Raw genomic sequence first — 17,028 nt, 5'->3', positions numbered from 1 at the left:
TTGACCTTTAAGCTTTAGTTGACAAAAATGAATAGCCTAAGAAGTATAGTCTAAGTAGCATAAAGTGGCCCGGCAATTTAGTCTCTTATGCTCCTGGCGGCCAACTTTTCTGGTACCTGATGGGAGGGCTTGTCGTGACGTTCCTGCCCATCTTAGTCCATCCATTCGCACCTACCTATCCGTACTTCAACCTCAATAGTCCCTTGTCGTTTCTTTTCCATCCTGTCCCCCCTCTTTTTGGATTCTTCTTCAACCTCTTCTTTTATTTACTTTTGGAAGTTTCAAATACAATTTGCTCTTAATCCCACCTCGCGACGACGCACCGAGACATTCAAATCATCAGCCAGCCGGTTGTCATACCACTTCGAAAAAGTTACCCCAATATCATATCTAAAAAGTAGGACTTTCTAGCCTGTAACGTTTGCACCTGTCATCGCCTCACAACGTTACAAACCTTGTTGCCTGCCTGGACCTGTCTCTATCAAGTATAAAAACGGCAGTCTTGCATCGCTTTGCAGCGTAGGCTGCTCGGGTCGATCCCAATGGATGGCGACGAGCCCACGCAAGGTATGTCCTCTCTGGACCAGCCTCTCTCCTCCTTATGCTGACCTCCTCGTGGAAGCGACGCAGAATGTCCTCGACCCGCGCCGTATCGGGAAGCAGAACTCGGGCTTCTCAGATGAAGACATTTCCGATATAATATGCGTCCTCTATCCGCACTCGGAATCGGCCCGCATCGAACTTGAACGCCTTGTCAAGGAAGGCTCTCCCCATATTATCGGTAAGGACGAAGCGGACGGCGTTGAGCCAGATTATGCCCTCGAAGACCAGGCTGGCCGATTTAGCGCCAACACGGGAAGCAGCGGCAGCCATGCTATTATCCTTCGGCTGTCGTCACAGCTCAAGAACCCCGCTGCTGGGTTTGTCTTTGGCCGCAACACGATGCGATGCGATGTTGTATTTGTAAACGATCCCTTGAAACGAGTCAGCAACATACATTTCCGAATATACGTCAACGAGTATGGCACTGTCATGATTGAGGACCAGTCTACCAACGGTACTATAGTAGATGACCACATTCTTGCCTCGAATCCTTCAGCCAAAAGAGATGACCCGCCTATAACAAAATGGGTTCTTAGCTCTGGCTCCATCATCAAGGTGTATCTCCACCAAGCGGAAAGAGATTTGACTTTCCGAGTCAGGATACCTCGGCGAGATAATGAATACGACCAAGCGTATACCGAAAAAGTCGATGATTTCTTTACTCGCCACGGACTCAAGCGTTCAAACGACACAATCACGCCTGGACCTGGTGGACACGTTGATCTCTTCAAGGCTCCAGCCCAGAACCAACTTAAAAGAGAGGAGACGGACGAAATTACCCAGCAAGCTTCTCGCAAACCACAAAAAAGGAGAGACGGCAACGGTAACAGAGAATGGACGGGTTCTAAGAAGTACAACAGAATTGGCACAATCGGAAAGGGCGCCTTTGCGATTGTTCACAGGGTCACGTCCAAGTACGACGGTTTGCCCTACGCAGCCAAGGAGATTGAGAAGCGTCGTTTTATAAAAAACGGCGTGCTGGACCAAAAGGTTGAGAATGAGATGAAGATCATGCAGCGGGTTGAACATGTAAGTCTTGCCTATATCGTTGTCTTGTCTCCTCTAACATACATTTTTACAGCCTCATATCGTTCAGTATATGGAGCATTTCGAATGGGATGACCGACTACTTATCATCATTATGGAGTTTGTCCCTGGTGGTGATTTGGGCAAACTTATCTCGGACCACAAAGCTTTAACAGAGGAAAGTGTTCGAATCATGTCAAAGCAGCTCTTGAGTGCATTAGGATACCTACACGCCAACAACATCACTCATCGCGACGTCAAACCAGACAATATTCTTATCAACTCTCTTAATCCTATCGATCTGAAACTTACCGACTTTGGCTTGTCGAAAATGGTGGATAGTGAACAGACTTTCTTACGAACGTTCTGTGGCACTTTACTCTATTGTGCGCCGGAGGTGTACACAGAATATGCGGAGTATGATGATAATGGCGTACGTAGCCGGGGTAAGAAAATGCGACGTCCTCCAGGTCAGAGATACAACCATGCTGTTGACATCTGGTCTTTAGGCGGTGTATTGTTCTACGCTCTGACTGCGTCGCCCCCTTATCCAGTTAAGAGCGGCATCAGCTATTCTGAACTGTTGCACAAGATCATGACTACCCGGTTAGACACCTCGCCCCTGGAGAGGAACGGCTTGAAAGAGCCAGTGATCGAATTCCTTTGCAGAATGCTTGAAAAGCGCCCAGAATACCGAGCGACAGTGACAGAACTCGAACACCACCCTTGGTGTACCGGCGAATCCTCGGTCATCAGCGCCTCGCAATCTTTTGACGAGATCTCGGACGACGACATGTATGATAACTTCTCTCAGTTACAGCCCCGCCACTACGAGGAAGACCGGGTTAGTGACTCCATGGGTGAAGAGTCGGAAAAGGAAACTACGGCAGGGCTTCCAGAAGCAAACAAACCCAGGCTTTTCGGAGAAGTCGGTGTTTCCGCCATTGGTAGCTCTGGTGTAATTCCAGACGAATACCTCAACCTCGAAGCGAGCAACGCTAGCACAGGTGAAACTGAGATTCTTAATCAAGATGAGGACGAGGCTTACCAATCAGACGAGGATGCCACGCCTAGGGGTAGAAACCGCCGAGCATACCGCCAAACGACTGCCTCTATGGTTCAAAAACAGTCAGAAGATCAGCTTCAAAGCCTTGTTGAGAATGTGGCGTCCCAAAGCCTTGGTGGGGACGAGCCTAGTATGCAGTTTCTGGGGGCTTCTCAGTTCTCCTTGCAATCATCGGATTTGAATACTAGTAAACGCAAACCTCCTTCCCAAGACACCAGCGACGAGTTTGAGGAGAGCACACCACGCGGAAAACCCACTATGAAAAGATTAAAATCGGAGGGCAATCTTGAAGAGATGACAAATGAAGCACTTGAAGAGTATCAACTACTGATCCAGGTCCCTGTAGCCGGAAAACCATCCTCGGGACGACAAATTGACCAGCCTTTCAACAAAACATGCTTCTGGGAACAGGACAAAAAGACCTGGCATTTCAACTATCCTGAATTGACCCACCTCCAACACAAAGCCTTCGAGCAGGCGGCGAAGACAAGGGGTGAAACGTTTGCGCCCGGAAAGACCCCATTATGGGATCTTGCAATGAAGCACTTCTCTCCAGTGTCAAAAGCTGGAACACAGATCAGCGAAACTCGGCGGAGCTCCCGGACACCGCAGGGCACGACAGACGACGCCATGGAGTTTCCACCTACCGCTGTCGCCTCGGAGGACTCACAAATCCCTGATACGTTGCCCACTTCCCATACCCAAATCGTCGTCCCTGTCCAAAAACCAGAACCCAACAAACAACTCGTTGGCGTCATCGAGTCCCATCCAGAGTCGTGCATACCAGGCATTACTATCCCTATTACCGACACTTTGGTTTCTTTTGGTCGTGGTCCTTCAAATACAGAGCCGTTCAGCGACATTTACGAATCTCGGGTACCCAAGTATGCTTTCAAAATATTGCTCTGGAAAAATGACGACACATTCGACCCATCAAAGATGCCTTTTCCTTGGCTCCGAGATGGGGAGGATCCAAATGCCTATAGCTTCTACGTCTCGACTAAAGCATCTGTTGGCATCAACATCAACGGTTATCAGCTTGCCTCAGCCGATGCTAAGAACCACGGCGGGCCTTCTCATCACTGGACTCGTCTCTACAACGGTGATATGTTGACAATCTGGGGGTCTGGCGACCGCAGCAGTCAACAAACAAAGCTCAATTTCCAATGTCTCTGGGGTGCCTCTACCCAAGAGCGTGGCGAGAACAAGGCACTGGAACTCGCACATAAACCACTGGCCCAGAAGCTGGATGCCGCATGCCAGAAAACAGAGAAACGCATCAAGGATGCTGTAGAGAGAAAGAAGAAGGAAGATGCAATCAGTGCTGATTTGCAAGAACGTGCGGAAAACATAGACAGGGAACGAGCACGGAGCGATGCTTTCGAAATGAAACGACAAGAAGCTATCGCGTATTTCGAATCAAGACAGAGCCCTCTGTCACGCATGGCTGCGATCACAAGTGCACCCCTAACAAGTCATTTTCTTGGGATCCCATTGCCTCGCCCAAACCCCAGCCAGGAGAATAGTTTTCAAATTCAGTAATGGGACATCGGCTTCATTAGAGAAACATTTGTGTTTTTAGGCTTCAGATCCCTTTGTCGGCGTGAGGATGATGGGATAATGCAGTAACGAACTCTATTTTTTATCTTGTCCTTGGGAATTCGGCGTTTGTGTGTGTAGTAGAAAAGTTGGTCTCCTAAGACTCGGGGTATAAAATAAGTATCGTTAGAAGTCTAGTTAGTCTAAGTAGCCAAGTAGCATGAGCTAACCTACTGATTTCATCCCTTACGCTTTAGCAGTCACTGTTTCTTATATTCTGAGGACTAGTAAGTGCATTGGGCTTCTAAAAAGCATCGTGTTGATCGTCATACGTATATACATTACTCATTCAGTCGTTTCGTTCGCTAATAACAGGCCATAGCAAGGTATCGTTCCAAGAAAAAAACAAGTCGTACAGTCGTTCCCCTTCATATCAAATCATTATCATGCCTCTGACAGTCCTTTCCATGTTGACTTTTCGTAATCCTAAGCTCTTCATCCAGAGGCTCCGTACATTCCCAAAAGTAAAAATGATCGCAATTGTGTTTCACCAGGTGTCTAGGTGAAAGTCGGCGACGCAAGACCCATATAGTGTTGCTGGCCGAAAGTATTAGATAGCAGTTTCATCAGCTGCTTGGTTGTTCTAGTTCTCGTCCGATGAGGGTGGTATGCTGGAGTACGACTCCGATGACACCTCGTCAACTCCATCACCAATGGGAGAAGCTGGGTTAATGACGAAATTGAACTCTGGGAAATGATATGTTAATAAGTGGTATTGATGCATGTGAGTGATGTGATACTTACCAAGCAGGTCTGTTGGGCTCTCAGGTGAAGTGTCACCGGCAGCTCCCAGCTCTTCAACTACTGGGACAGGATTAAAGGCATTTTTCCAAACAAACTTGTCCGACTTTGTGGACGAGGATGAATCAAAATCCCGCTTGGGGGATTTATCCGATCGGATAGGAGAACCACCGTAAGATGATTCTGGGTGACTGCGCTTGCGAGGCGTGTAATATGGGTTGTTTCCGGCTGGACCACTGCCATTCTCAGTAGCTGACCCTGTGTCTGTGCAGCTGTGTAACTCAGGTTCCGTGAATGAACTAAAGATGTTTGAGGAACACTGAGATGGCCGAGGGCAAGGTGTTGCCTGACTGTCATTGGAACTGCGAGGGCCAAATCTTTCCTAATTGTTTCTGGCAGTCTCGTTGAAATCGTGAGCAGAAGGTTTGGGGCTTGCTCGGTAGCTTGGAGGGACAGAGGACGCCTTGTCCTTCTTGAAGAAGGAGGCAAATATACTCCCGGTAGAAAGGCGCGACGGAAGAGATGCGGTCGACTCCCTGTACTGGTCATAGTTGTAGGGGTGAGAAGATGATGCCTTACAATCCTCACCAGCGTCGTAGTAGTCGCGGAAAGAGTTTTCCGAATAATGGTCGGCATAGGGATATCCGGGGCTTGCGAAAGAATCCCAATGTCCGCCACTGTCAAAGTCGTTGCTGAATGCTCCTTTGGAGTACCCCTTTGAATGTGTTCCGGGGACAAAGCTATCAGGAGTGTGCAAGTGCTCACGATGAAAGCCTGGTGGCACATTCGAATGTTGGCCATAGTGAGGGTGCAAATAATTGTCTCTTAGGTCTTTGGTACGGCGAGAGGTAGACTGCTTGCGAGAGATGAGAGGAGAGCCCGGAGAACGCGGGTATCTGGGACTTCCGGGCTCCGAGAAGTCGTCTGCATCTTTCGGCAAGGCTGTACGAATGTCGACAGATTGCTTGAACCTCACTGTCTTGCTGCCTGAAGACTTGGAAGAACTTGGGTCAGAACAGTCAGAGTCGAGAGACTCCCCGCGAACTCGAGGCGATTCATCTGACGTCTTGGCTCTGGCCTTTTTAGATCCATCCGAGGAAGACCGGTCACTACCTGCCAGTGCGGACTTGAGTACAACATCAGGGGAGATATTCTTTCGAGTTCCACGATCTTTGGATTCAGCCTTCTTTCCTCTCTTCTTAGAGCGAAGGCTGGAGGTCGGGGTGGCTACTCTGGAATGGTGACTTGACGAGGAATCTTCGACGTAGGGCGCTTGGTAGTTGCCCTTCGCCTCGAATTCCTCTCTGTGGGGACTGGAACCTGTACTGAATTGTCCAGAAGACTGCCTCTCCGCTCGACGGTCAGAAGAACTAGTGCTTCGCGAGGGGCAGTAGGGCGATTCAGGGGGCACAAAGTCGGCATCTAATACAACAACAGGCGTTTTAGGGGTAAGTGGCTCTGTTCGCCTTCCGCGAGGGGGCTCGGCAGGTCGCTCAAATTTGAATTGGGATCGCTGATCGCTTCGGACACTGTCATGGTCGGTTCTGCTGTTTGAGTGACGATTGACAGTGAGTGAATCCAAGTCATCTTCCGAATCAGAAGGAGTGGACATTTCCGTGTGTGTGTCAATTCTTGGGTCAACCTTTTATGTATTAGCAACTGCTAGATCGGCAATTATCGCAAACTTACAAAGTTGATGACAGAATGATCCGGAAGAATCTCATAAACCTTGAACTCTTCGGTACATGAACCACAATAGTTGACGAAGATTGGCTCGCCCGGTAGCACTGGATGCTGCTGATGAAAAGCCATCGACCTCGCACCCCCGCAGTTGAAACAGAAGTGGTATTTCTGAACAATACCTCGATTGTACATTTCTTCTCGGCAGCTCTCGCAGTAGCTGATCTTGTGCGATTTCCTTGAAATTTCAAAGGGCCAACGCCTATGGAATTGCTGCGAGCGAATGTTACCACATCCTGAGCAGACATGGTGACGCGGAATGCGTTGAGGGCTTTTGACCTGCTGAGTGTGGTACTTTCGCTGCTGTTCGCTCTCCATTCTGTGCACAGGTGCGATAAGGCGGACCGGTGCAGTTGCAGCCTCGCTTGCATCATCTCTGCCGAGGGCTAGCTGCGAGAAGTTGCTGATCGATGTGAGGGAAAGCTTCCTTGCGTGTGACTTCTTGCTGTGCGTAATAGCTTTGTTCAAGGTCGAGTTCAGTCGGTCTTGTAGACGACGAAGGTCACGACGCAAAACTCTGCTGTTAGGCTCGGAAGATAGATCAGCCATCTTTGCGTCAATGTGTTTCTGCAGTCGCTGTATGTCTTTAGTCCACGGGCCAGATGGACCAGGAGCTTGGGAGTTTGGCTTTGGAGAATCGACGCCAGATGTTACTGGAGGAATCACGTTGCTGTTGAAAGTCGCAGAAGACACAGGCACTTTCGCTAGGCCAGGAGTTGGCTGCACCATGACAGGCGGAGGCATAGCCGGAGCCATGAACTGAGGGACCGGAGCTCGAAGCATAGTAGATGGCTGAGGCGGCCCAAAGTTGACTGGGTTCTGGTAGTATACTTGCTGCTGAGGCATTGGCTGGCATACTGGAAGTCCAAAAGGTTGGTTCAAAGTAGAAATAGGAAATGTTTTCGACTGTACAATATTACAAGGTGGTTTCGACAAATGCATAGGAATGGGAGGCGGAAATGTTGCAGAACTCTGTACATAGGGGGTGGTAGATGGGCTAGTCATGCTTCCAATGTTTGGCCGACGAGATGTCGAGCGAGAGGCTCGAGAGCGAGTCGATTTTGCAGGGCTAGATCGAGATGAAGCTCGCGAACGGCGTCGGCGATGCTGCTTCTTTCGCGAAGAGCTTTTCTTTGAAGAACCGGGAGACGCTGGAGTGCTTCTATGCGGAGTCGGGGGTCTTTCAGAAAGGTGGCGGCTGCGATGCTGTTGTCGTCCACGATCATTCAGGGAAGATGAAGAGCATGTTTCATCCGAGTCTGATTCGTCGTTGGAGTCGGAGGGATGATCATAGACGATCTTCATTCGTCCAGGACTCTTGTTGTATGAAGATTTAGTTCGGTAGCGAAAGGGGAAACCAAAAGCTGCGCTCAAAAGGTCGAACTCGGGGCCTGCTCGATGGCGACGGCGGCGCAGGGCCTTGCCGAAGAGGCCCATAGTTGCGCTGTCAGAGAAAGGCACGTAGATAGAGGGAGAGGATAGAGTCGCTATTCAGCCTCGAGTATGATTATTGGCGCGATGGTGGGAAGAACGAAAAGGGAAGTGATTATGGTATATAGAATAATAACCTGGAAGGAGTATGGGTGGAGATGTGAGGATATGAATCAAGTGCGTAAAGTGAAAAGAAGCAGTTCATTCAAGATGATGACGCTAGAGTTGAAGAATTAATCGTTTTGTTTCTTCTCCTCGATTTTTTGTGCGTGCGTAAGTGCAAGTTGAAGGCAGTTGTGCGGCCGTTGGCAGCTGGCGAGAACTGCCACTCGCTTTCGCAGCTTAGATAAAGAGCTACCTAGGTAGCCGAAGAGACTAATGTAATAAACTTGAGTAATGCAAGTATTTCTTGTCTTGTAGGCAATGTGTACTGGCAAGAAAAAAGGTCAGCTTTGGGACCTTCGTCTCGTTCTCGATATTCAGGAGGGTCTCACCCTTGAATCTCATAAAGCCTCCTTTGGACTCCTTTCTCTCGTTGTTTTCAAGTAATAAGAAAGTCAATCGAATCGCTGAAAGTGTCACCCCTGAGCGATGTGTGAGCTGATATTCCACAAAGAAGTCGAGGGGAGAGATTCAACGATGAAGGCATCTGCTTTGGTAAAGATTAAGAAAAGGAGGAAGCGAGTTGATATATAACTTTATACACTAAGACATCACCTGTAAACACTCAGCAGCCTAGAGACATTCACTGCGTCTACAACCTTTCTACACATTACATCTTGACCCTTCTTCCCTGAACTGCAAACGGCTGCAATTCCTTTCTCGAAAATGCAAACACGCATGAGCAGTCTAGTGCCGCCTTTGTTACGCGCTTCACTTACTTCCATCATATATCACAACAAACACATCACCTAGTATGAACGTACGCTCGCTCAATTCATCAATTATATCGGAACAAAAGAATCTATCCTTATTCCTTTTCTTTCTCTTTATTCTCAATCAGGCATGTTTCTTACATTGATATACATTTTCAATTCACTTTTGTCTAAAATGCGGGTAACATTGAAGCCCTGTATTCTTTCTTCCACGCTTCTAGCAAACCAAAACCCCTTAGTCCACACGGGAGCCGACAGCAACTCGCTTCTTGAGCGCCTTCTTCTTCTTTTGTCCTCGGCTAAAACCGCCGGCGGCGACATGGTTACGGTCAATGTTATCAAGATCCTTGACCTTGTAGATGCGGATAATCCAGTTCTCACTGGTAAAAGCTTCCTCCAAAGTGTCGAGAGTAGGACCCTCAGAAGGCACGGCAGTGTTTCGAACACGATCAACGGCTCTTCCAGGGGGGAACATGCCAGCGTAGTTGTAGTACGACATCTTGTACCTGGAAGAAAGTTAGCTCAAAAACACTTTTCAAATCTCATGTGTACACTTACATCAAGCTGTTCTTCATGGTCTCGGTAGCTTCCTCGTTGACCTTGTATTCTCCCCGAGCCGTAAAGAAACTGCGCTCCTTGACCTCGTCGGGCCAGATACCTTCGGCAATGCGAACCATCCAGAGGAACTTGTTGATATCGTCTCCAGAGTAGCCGATGAGACCACCAAAGACAACCAAAACGTAGGAAACCTCGTGCTGGCGCATGATAGGGTAGCTGACCTCCTCGCGAGAACTCATGGCCTTGCCCACAGTCGCGATGTGAGTGTTGTTCCAAGTGTTGTTGTCGACAAGGGTGGGTCGGTCAGCCATGCCGCCGATCTGGTAACCGTAATCCCACCATGACATGACCTTGTCGTCCTTCTCGGTGTTCTGTCGGAGCCACTGGTACGCCTCTCGGTAATCGTCAATGATGTGCTGACTACCATCTGGCATGCGACTGGCCAACACGACGGAGGGCGACGAGTAGGCGTTGGAAGTGACCCAAGTACAGTGGGTGACAAACATTACTAGGTAAATGGCCATGGCACCAACAACCAGGACCTTGGACATGATAGTGTAGATACCGACCGTTGGCTTTGAAAGGGCACGGAGGGCGCCCTTGTTCTTCTTGGAGCTTTCGGGGCCCTCACTCTTGGTCTCCTCCGCAGCATCAGGCTGCTTGATTTGCATGTAGGTATCGAGGAGCTGGGACGCAGCAATAGCAGCGGCAACACAAACAATAGGGGTCAGAGTAAGGATGAGACGGACCATGACGCCAGCGAAATAGCTTGCAAACATAGCGTAGACCACAACGAAAACATGCTCATCCCGGAGGTTTTGGAAACACATGTAAACACCGGCAGGGAAGAGCCAGATGAGGAAGTTCATATCAAAGAAGAATGAGGGCCAGGCAGTGGGCTGATGCTCCGAGACGGACGCAATAATGGGGATATGGACCTTAGCATAGCCGGTGTCAAACAGGGAGTAGAATCGGCCACCCCAAGGCGCAATGTATCCGAGAGAGGTCAAAAGGATCAGGCCAGCCAAGCCGATCATGCAAGTCACCACACCGGCGGCAATCACAACGGTGGTGATTTGTCGGCCAGGAATTACGCGCTTAACGAAAAGAATGAAGGCGATGACCTGGAGCAGACCAAAAACACCTGAATATTATGTCAGTATTGAGCCAAGCTGGAGATTTGTACATGCTTACCTAGCGCTGGCATATGCTCGTTGGTCTTAACAGCGAGAAAGCCGACAAAGGGAATTTGGAAGCTGGCCAGTGTACCAGCGACGTACCACGCTGTGTAGCTGAGGTAAAGGCGATCGCTGTAACGGCCCATGCAAATGAGAGTGAAAGCATGAACTGGCAAGAGACATGTAATGAAGGCATATCCACCCCACGACGCAACCATGTAGCCGTAAGACAAAGCACAGAAACCACCAATGACCATTGAACCTCTCTTGAGAGCCTTGACCCATAGGTAGAAGGTGAAGACAAGGAGGAAAATGGCGATGGCTTCGTTGTCGTAACTTCCAGCAACGGATCGAGAAATGTAGCCAGGGGCGATTCCCATGAAGGCCGCAGCAAGGAGACCAGCGGAGTGCGTAGTGGTCATCTCGTTGGTGAGAAGATAAGCAGCATAGGCTGTCAAGCCAGAGAAGGCGGGCGCGAGAAGAACGCAGATGTTTCGAATATCGACGGGGACAGTGAGGGTACGGAGAGCGTGGTAGATAACGCCGCTGGTCACCATCAGACCAGGGTAGAGGGTACCTCCAGTGACTCGTCCAAGAGGATGCCATGTTCGGTCATCAAACCAATCCCAGAAGTTGTAGAACCCATTGGCGACGAGGTACTTGGTCGCACGGAAGTTGAACCACGGGTCGACTACCATGGTGTTAGCTCTGCATTAGTACGGGGCGTCGTGGAAGGAACTGACATTCGTGAATGATGCTTTCAAAGCCTACGCGCAATTTGTTAGCAAATGATTATTTCGACAAGTAAGACGTTCTCAGTGAAAAGGGTGCGAGAGCGCAGCAAGCCTCCATCATGAGGGGAGAAGGAAGCACTTACGAATCACAGAAAAGAGACGACTGGAGATAGCTGCGCCAGCGATGAAGAAAAGAATGAGGACTCTCAGAAGAGTTCTTGTGTTGGTTCCTGTCAATAGAGCGAGCGTGTCGCGAGGTTTTGACGTTGCGGCCGTCATGATGGGCTGCAATTGTCGACAATGATAGATGCAACTTGTCGAAACCAAAGCCCGAGATGATGGATGCTCTCAACTCCACCAGAAGGACAGCTTGGAGCTTTACAACGCGGGAGCTAGGTACAGTTAGCAGGTACGTACAAGGAGGTCGATGTGGAGCCCACCTATTTTCCAGCGGAAAAGGTACGTACTCTCGGCCTTGAAGCCATTTCGAAACATTAGCCTCATCGCTGGACCGTCGTTTTCCCGAACAAGGCATATCAACGCCACGATACTCAACAAATATATACGAAATTGGTCAACACTGTGTGCTTGAATTACGAGATGTAAAATTGTTCTTGTTGGTTCTGTCGTTTCTCGTCGTTCTTTGGTATTTCTATGTTGATCAATCGAGCCCCAATTTGCACAGAATGTCACAATCTACATGGTACTGTTTACATAGAGCTTCACTTAGTAATTGTGTTCAGAAAGTCACTACATGAGCATGTGAAGCATTGACATCTTTCTGCCTTCTGTTTAGTTCATTCCAATATGTCAATGCTTAAGATATATAAGATCAATCAGACCACGGGAGATTGCGTCCATTCAGCAGAACTTTAACCGCTTATCAATCGTCTCTTCTCATGATAGGTACATAGAGATATGAAGAAACATGCGTGTAGTTATGTGTATGAGCATTTTCTGGATTGGATGATAGAGAGCATAACATAGCGCAGTAACCCTACATAATTTTACTCATGTATGACCCTGGATACTCTCAGAATTTTAGCTACCTTCTAAAAAGTAGTGCGGGGAGGGGATGTTGCGTTGTCAACTTATTGCTCCAATGTTGGGCAGTATTAAAATGAGCTGCGTGTTCGAGATACAACACTGATACAACAACGCCAAATGTTATTTTGGGAATTCAATTTGGTGCAAATAGTTAAAAATCATACAGTACATCATAAAAACTGCTCAGATATTGTAAACTCGTTGACACTATACCAACCTAATATGTATTGGAGAGCTACCTAGCTCCCTGACGATACATTATATCATAGGTTTCTTGCAGTTGTTATGATATCTTTCCAGCTCAAACTTATCCCAGAATGCCTTGCCAAAGTAACACAAGATCCTTATTCAAGACAATTGACGCTTTTGCCGTCTAAAGTAGATATATTGTACACCTGTACACAGAGTTAAACAGGGACCTAAGGAAACATCTATGCAGGACCGCCACGTATATCCTCAATCATACATCGGGTCTGGTTCGAGGCTCGGATTATTGCCCCAGCAGGACCTGTTTCCCTAGTGGTAACCTTTTCGCCAAAACCTCCTATCGTTCAATTCTCCCCCTTGTCATATTTGCGTTGCCCCGCGCCATTATTACATATCTAAGGGCTCTCCTTCTGGACCTTCAACAGCAGCTTCTCAAGATCAAACTTGGGGTCTGAAGGATCGGTAATAACTTTTGTTTCGGTTAGTTGGATGTTCGCCAGCTCACATGTGCGCGATATGCCGCTGCCAATTGCCTGAGAAGCAAGCATTGGAGCGACAATAACTGAATGACGTACCATCATCACCAGTTGAAGGGTTCTTCTTCTTGGCGAACTCGGTCTTAGCCTGCTGGATAAGCTTCTCCTTCTTCTCGTACTCGTGCTGCGCGTGCTCAGCCCTTTGGGAAGCAGTAATCGCTCGCTGGTGGGTGAAGCCGTAAAAGATACCCAGGCCGAGGGCGGACCACCGCAAAACCTATAAATGACTCAATTAGTCCCTTGAACCATATACAATTCCATCCGATTGTGCCGCTCAAAAGTTCAGAGTCCATTCGCCGATATCGTCGATAGCTCGGGCTTGGGAGACGGTCGAGCGGCCGTATCGGGGGAGGATAACACGCACGTTCACTCCGGTCGAAGCCATTGGGAATAGAGTCGCAAAAAAAGGGCGGACGGGACGAAAAGCGAAAGGATCGGTATTGACGATAGTCGGGGGTCGACAATGGCTTGTCAATGGACCCAGTCGGAGTGGCTCGAGGTGATTAGATGCGTCGGCTTGAGGTGAAGAATTGAAAAGTCGTCGGGAAAAGTCGCAGTTTTTCCATTCGCTGCCAACCTAAAGAGCCAGCCAACCGCTGGCGGCTGGGGAGCTCGGCCAAGCTGGAGCCAGTGAGCCGGCCAAAATGATCACGTGTCATGCTTCTTTGTATCAGTGAATTGACTGTGGAGTTAGAATTTACTACGTGCCATCACCACCTCCACTAACATTTAAAAGCTCAGTCCAGTCAGCCAGGTTGGTGCAGGGGTTTCTGAGGGATGCTAGTGCCTAAGTGCCTCTAAAGTCCTGTCCAGTCAGGTCCTATCGCGCATGGATGGATTCAATTGGACCCCATTGCAACCTCATTACTGCTACTACTGTACAACCCAGCATTTCATAACTTCTATCGCGACAACAACCACACAATTGCATACCTCAACCTTGCGACCTGAGATTGGTTTTGTTCTTTCTTGCCACCGTCACTGCACGTCTGTTTTTGAAAAAAGTGAATCTTTTATTACCGTGTCCAGTCGTCGTCGATCTATACCTTCCAAATTATAGCTTTCCAAACATCGAGCAGTCCCGCGATGCGACTGTGGAACGTCCACAATGCAGCAACGTCGAGATGAAATCCTAGCAAAGAAGGCAAAGCTTGCTGAGCTCAAGCGCCAAAGAGAGCTTCGGGCAAACGCAGCGAATGCAGGTCGTGCGAGCGTAGGAACTTCTAGCGACGTTGGTCCCCTGACACCCTACCGCCTTTAAGCCCCTCGTTGACGTTTCTCAACCACAGTTGATATCGCCAACCCCTGGAAGAGCAGATAACCGCCGCGAGATCGAAACCCTCATTAACAGTCTTGTTGGTGACAGCAGGCCTGGCTCAGCAGTCACAGGAGGGCCTGGTTCTCCCGCTCCTCGCGGTAGTCGCCCGAACAGCGTCCTTAGCGCTGGCGAGATTAGCAACGAACCTTCCGAAGTTACCACCATTAGCAATATTCAGATTCCCGCCCAGCCGCCCCCAAGTCTCAGTACCGCACCGCTCCTGACCGTTTTCGAATGCCCACCATCTCCAGTAAAGGAGGTTTTCTCGTACAGCAAAGGTGTCCAGACCACCGAGGAGTGGACAACTCCTACCAGAACCAGAGCACAATCTCTCATTTCGGAGGCCGAAGATGTTCCCGCCGTAACTTCGACGCCCAGCAAGAGGCTGAGCAGAAGAGAGCGAGATCGAGAGGAGGAACTCCGACAGAAGATCAGAGAAGAGGTTGAAGAGGAGCTACGAGCGACAAAGGAATTCTTGAGCGATGGTGTCGTCCCGTCCGCAGTTAGTCAACCTGCGAGAAACTGGACCGCGGAGGAGCTCGATGCCGTTGCGCAATCGGACGACTTTTTTGATTTCCTCGAGAAGTCCACAAAGGTCATTGAACGGGCTCTTGACCAAGAGACGTATGATATCCTTACAGACTACGCTCTACAAGGCCAAGACATAGACGACGACGATGAGGACAGCGGTAATACGGGCGGCAAAGGGCGACACAGAATAAAGGAAGTGGCTCAATTTTATGACGAGCGATGGTCTAAGAAGCGCATGATCAGCGGAATTGATTTCTCGCCCAAATTCAACGAGCTACTTCTCGCTTCTTATACTAAGAACCCGACGGCTCCTCATGAACCGGATGGTTTGGTCCAAGTCTGGAACATGCACATGCAAGATCGTCCGGAATACGTTTTCACTGCGCAGTCGGATATTCTCACTGCCAAATTCTCTCCTTATCACAACAATCTGATTATTGGTGGCTCATACAGTGGTCAGGTGCTGTTGTGGGATACGAGAGCAAAGGCGGCACCAGTACAAAAGACCCCCTTGACAGGTTATGGTCATGCTCATCCTATTTACTCTGTTGATATTGTCGGTACTCAAAACGCCAACAATATCATCTCTTGCTCCACCGACGGTGTGGTTTGCGGTTGGACAATGGACGTCTTCGCCCAGCCGCAGGAACTTCTTGAATTGAAGAACCCTAGTCAGGCCAAGGTGGCGGTCGAAGACGTGAGTCCCACGTGTCTTTCTTTCCCAGATACAGACCCTACATTCTTCCTTGTTGGTAGTGAGGAGGGCACCATCTTCCCCTGCCATCGATACGACCGCGCCGGCGCCAAGGCTGGTGTCGATAAGAAGATCAGTTATAAGGGACATACTGCTCCCGTCATGTCGGTGGACTTCCATCCTGCTAGGGGTCCCGTGGATTTGGGCGATCTGGTTATATCATCATCTTTGGATTGGAGCGTCAAGCTTTGGAAGGTTCGAGCACCTGCAGCTACATCCACGATTGGATCTGGTGACGGTACAATTGCGCCTCTTATCGACTTTGTTCGCGAAGATGTTGTCTACGACGCCAAGTGGTCTCCTGTTAAGCCCAATATTTTTGCTTTGGTTGACGGTGCTGGCTGGTTGGAGCTTTGGGATATTGCTGTTGAGACCGAAGAGCCCGTGTCAAAGATCTCACCAAGCTCCCGAAAGGACGGCAGAACCATGCTTTCGAAGAGTCTGAACAAGGTCGCATGGGAACCTAATGATGGAAAGCGCCTTGCCACTGGTGGTATCGATGGCTCATTGACGGTGTTTGAGGTTGCTAGTGGTCTTGGTGGCAAGGAGAGCTTGAAGAACGAGGACTGGGCGAACGTGAAGAAGCTTGTGAACCGACTGGAAGCAGTCGGCTCCAACGGTGCTTTGATAGTTTAAGGACCCTTATTGGATGGAGCGTTAACAGCATAGTCCAGTGGGTGGGTGTCTTGTATTGTGAGGTAGTTGCCAGCTGAATTTACTGATATACCCTGTGTTTACTGTTATCGACTTTTCGGTTATCAACTGTGACTTATTGAGTTAAAAAAAAAAACAGTAAATCTTAGTTTGCTTGGGTATACTACTGCCCAAGTATCCACGATGCCTTCACCTAAGGATATCGGGCTTGGCAAGCCCATGTTGTCACGTGCTATCTCCACACCAATATGGTCAACTTTTCGCGACTGGAGCTCAAGCTTATCTCCGAACCTCAAACAACAGAACGAGGAACTCAAGAACTCGCACAAATCTGCTACAAGTCATTCAAGAGGGTGCCGTCTTCCCTGCAACAATCCTTACGATTGCTGCTATAAAAGACGCTGATCATTATCTGGTAGGTTACACTTTT

At 49.0% G+C, this 17,028-nt stretch overlaps 5 protein-coding genes across 5 annotated transcripts; 2 read left to right on the top strand and 3 right to left on the bottom strand.

Annotated features, from left to right (window-relative positions):
* Window positions 1-542: 542 nt before the first annotated feature.
* FSST1_003243 (serine/threonine-protein kinase) lies at window positions 543-4,237 on the top strand (the record flags this gene model as incomplete). Its single annotated transcript, XM_083229307.1, has 3 exons — window positions 543-567; window positions 623-1,632; window positions 1,685-4,237. The coding sequence occupies 3 exons, from the start codon at window positions 543-545 to the stop codon at window positions 4,235-4,237; spliced, it is 3,588 nt and encodes a 1,195-aa protein (XP_083086673.1).
* A 640-nt stretch (window positions 4,238-4,877) lies between these two features.
* On the bottom strand, window positions 4,878-8,212 carry FSST1_003242 (uncharacterized protein; the record flags this gene model as incomplete). The annotated part of the gene is made up of 4 exons (XM_083229306.1): window positions 4,878-4,981; window positions 5,039-5,417; window positions 5,490-6,677; window positions 6,725-8,212. The coding sequence occupies 4 exons, from the start codon at window positions 8,210-8,212 to the stop codon at window positions 4,878-4,880; spliced, it is 3,159 nt and encodes a 1,052-aa protein (XP_083086672.1).
* A 1,104-nt stretch (window positions 8,213-9,316) lies between these two features.
* Window positions 9,317-11,830, bottom strand: FSST1_003241 (dolichyl-diphosphooligosaccharide--protein glycosyltransferase subunit STT3; the record flags this gene model as incomplete). The annotated part of the gene is made up of 5 exons (XM_083229305.1): window positions 9,317-9,587; window positions 9,640-10,783; window positions 10,834-11,508; window positions 11,561-11,584; window positions 11,695-11,830. 5 exons carry the CDS (start codon window positions 11,828-11,830, stop codon window positions 9,317-9,319), a joined length of 2,250 nt encoding a protein of 749 aa, XP_083086671.1.
* A 1,370-nt stretch (window positions 11,831-13,200) lies between these two features.
* Window positions 13,201-13,726, bottom strand: FSST1_003240 (F1F0 ATP synthase subunit e; the record flags this gene model as incomplete). The annotated part of the gene is made up of 3 exons (XM_083229304.1): window positions 13,201-13,274; window positions 13,381-13,558; window positions 13,706-13,726. The coding sequence occupies 3 exons, from the start codon at window positions 13,724-13,726 to the stop codon at window positions 13,201-13,203; spliced, it is 273 nt and encodes a 90-aa protein (XP_083086670.1).
* Window positions 13,727-14,449: 723 nt separating this feature from the next.
* On the top strand, window positions 14,450-16,580 carry FSST1_003239 (WD40-repeat-containing domain protein; the record flags this gene model as incomplete). Its single annotated transcript, XM_083229303.1, has 2 exons — window positions 14,450-14,572; window positions 14,631-16,580. 2 exons carry the CDS (start codon window positions 14,450-14,452, stop codon window positions 16,578-16,580), a joined length of 2,073 nt encoding a protein of 690 aa, XP_083086669.1.
* Window positions 16,581-17,028: the final 448 nt, after the last annotated feature.

The sequence above is a fragment of the Fusarium sambucinum genome, chromosome I, assembly GCF_050947815.1.
Source record: "Fusarium sambucinum isolate potato_lamoka chromosome I, whole genome shotgun sequence".
Lineage (NCBI taxonomy): Eukaryota > Fungi > Ascomycota > Sordariomycetes > Hypocreales > Nectriaceae > Fusarium > Fusarium sambucinum.
The sequence above is the reverse complement of the archived record's forward strand: the minus strand, read 5'-3'. Positions and strand labels throughout refer to the sequence as shown.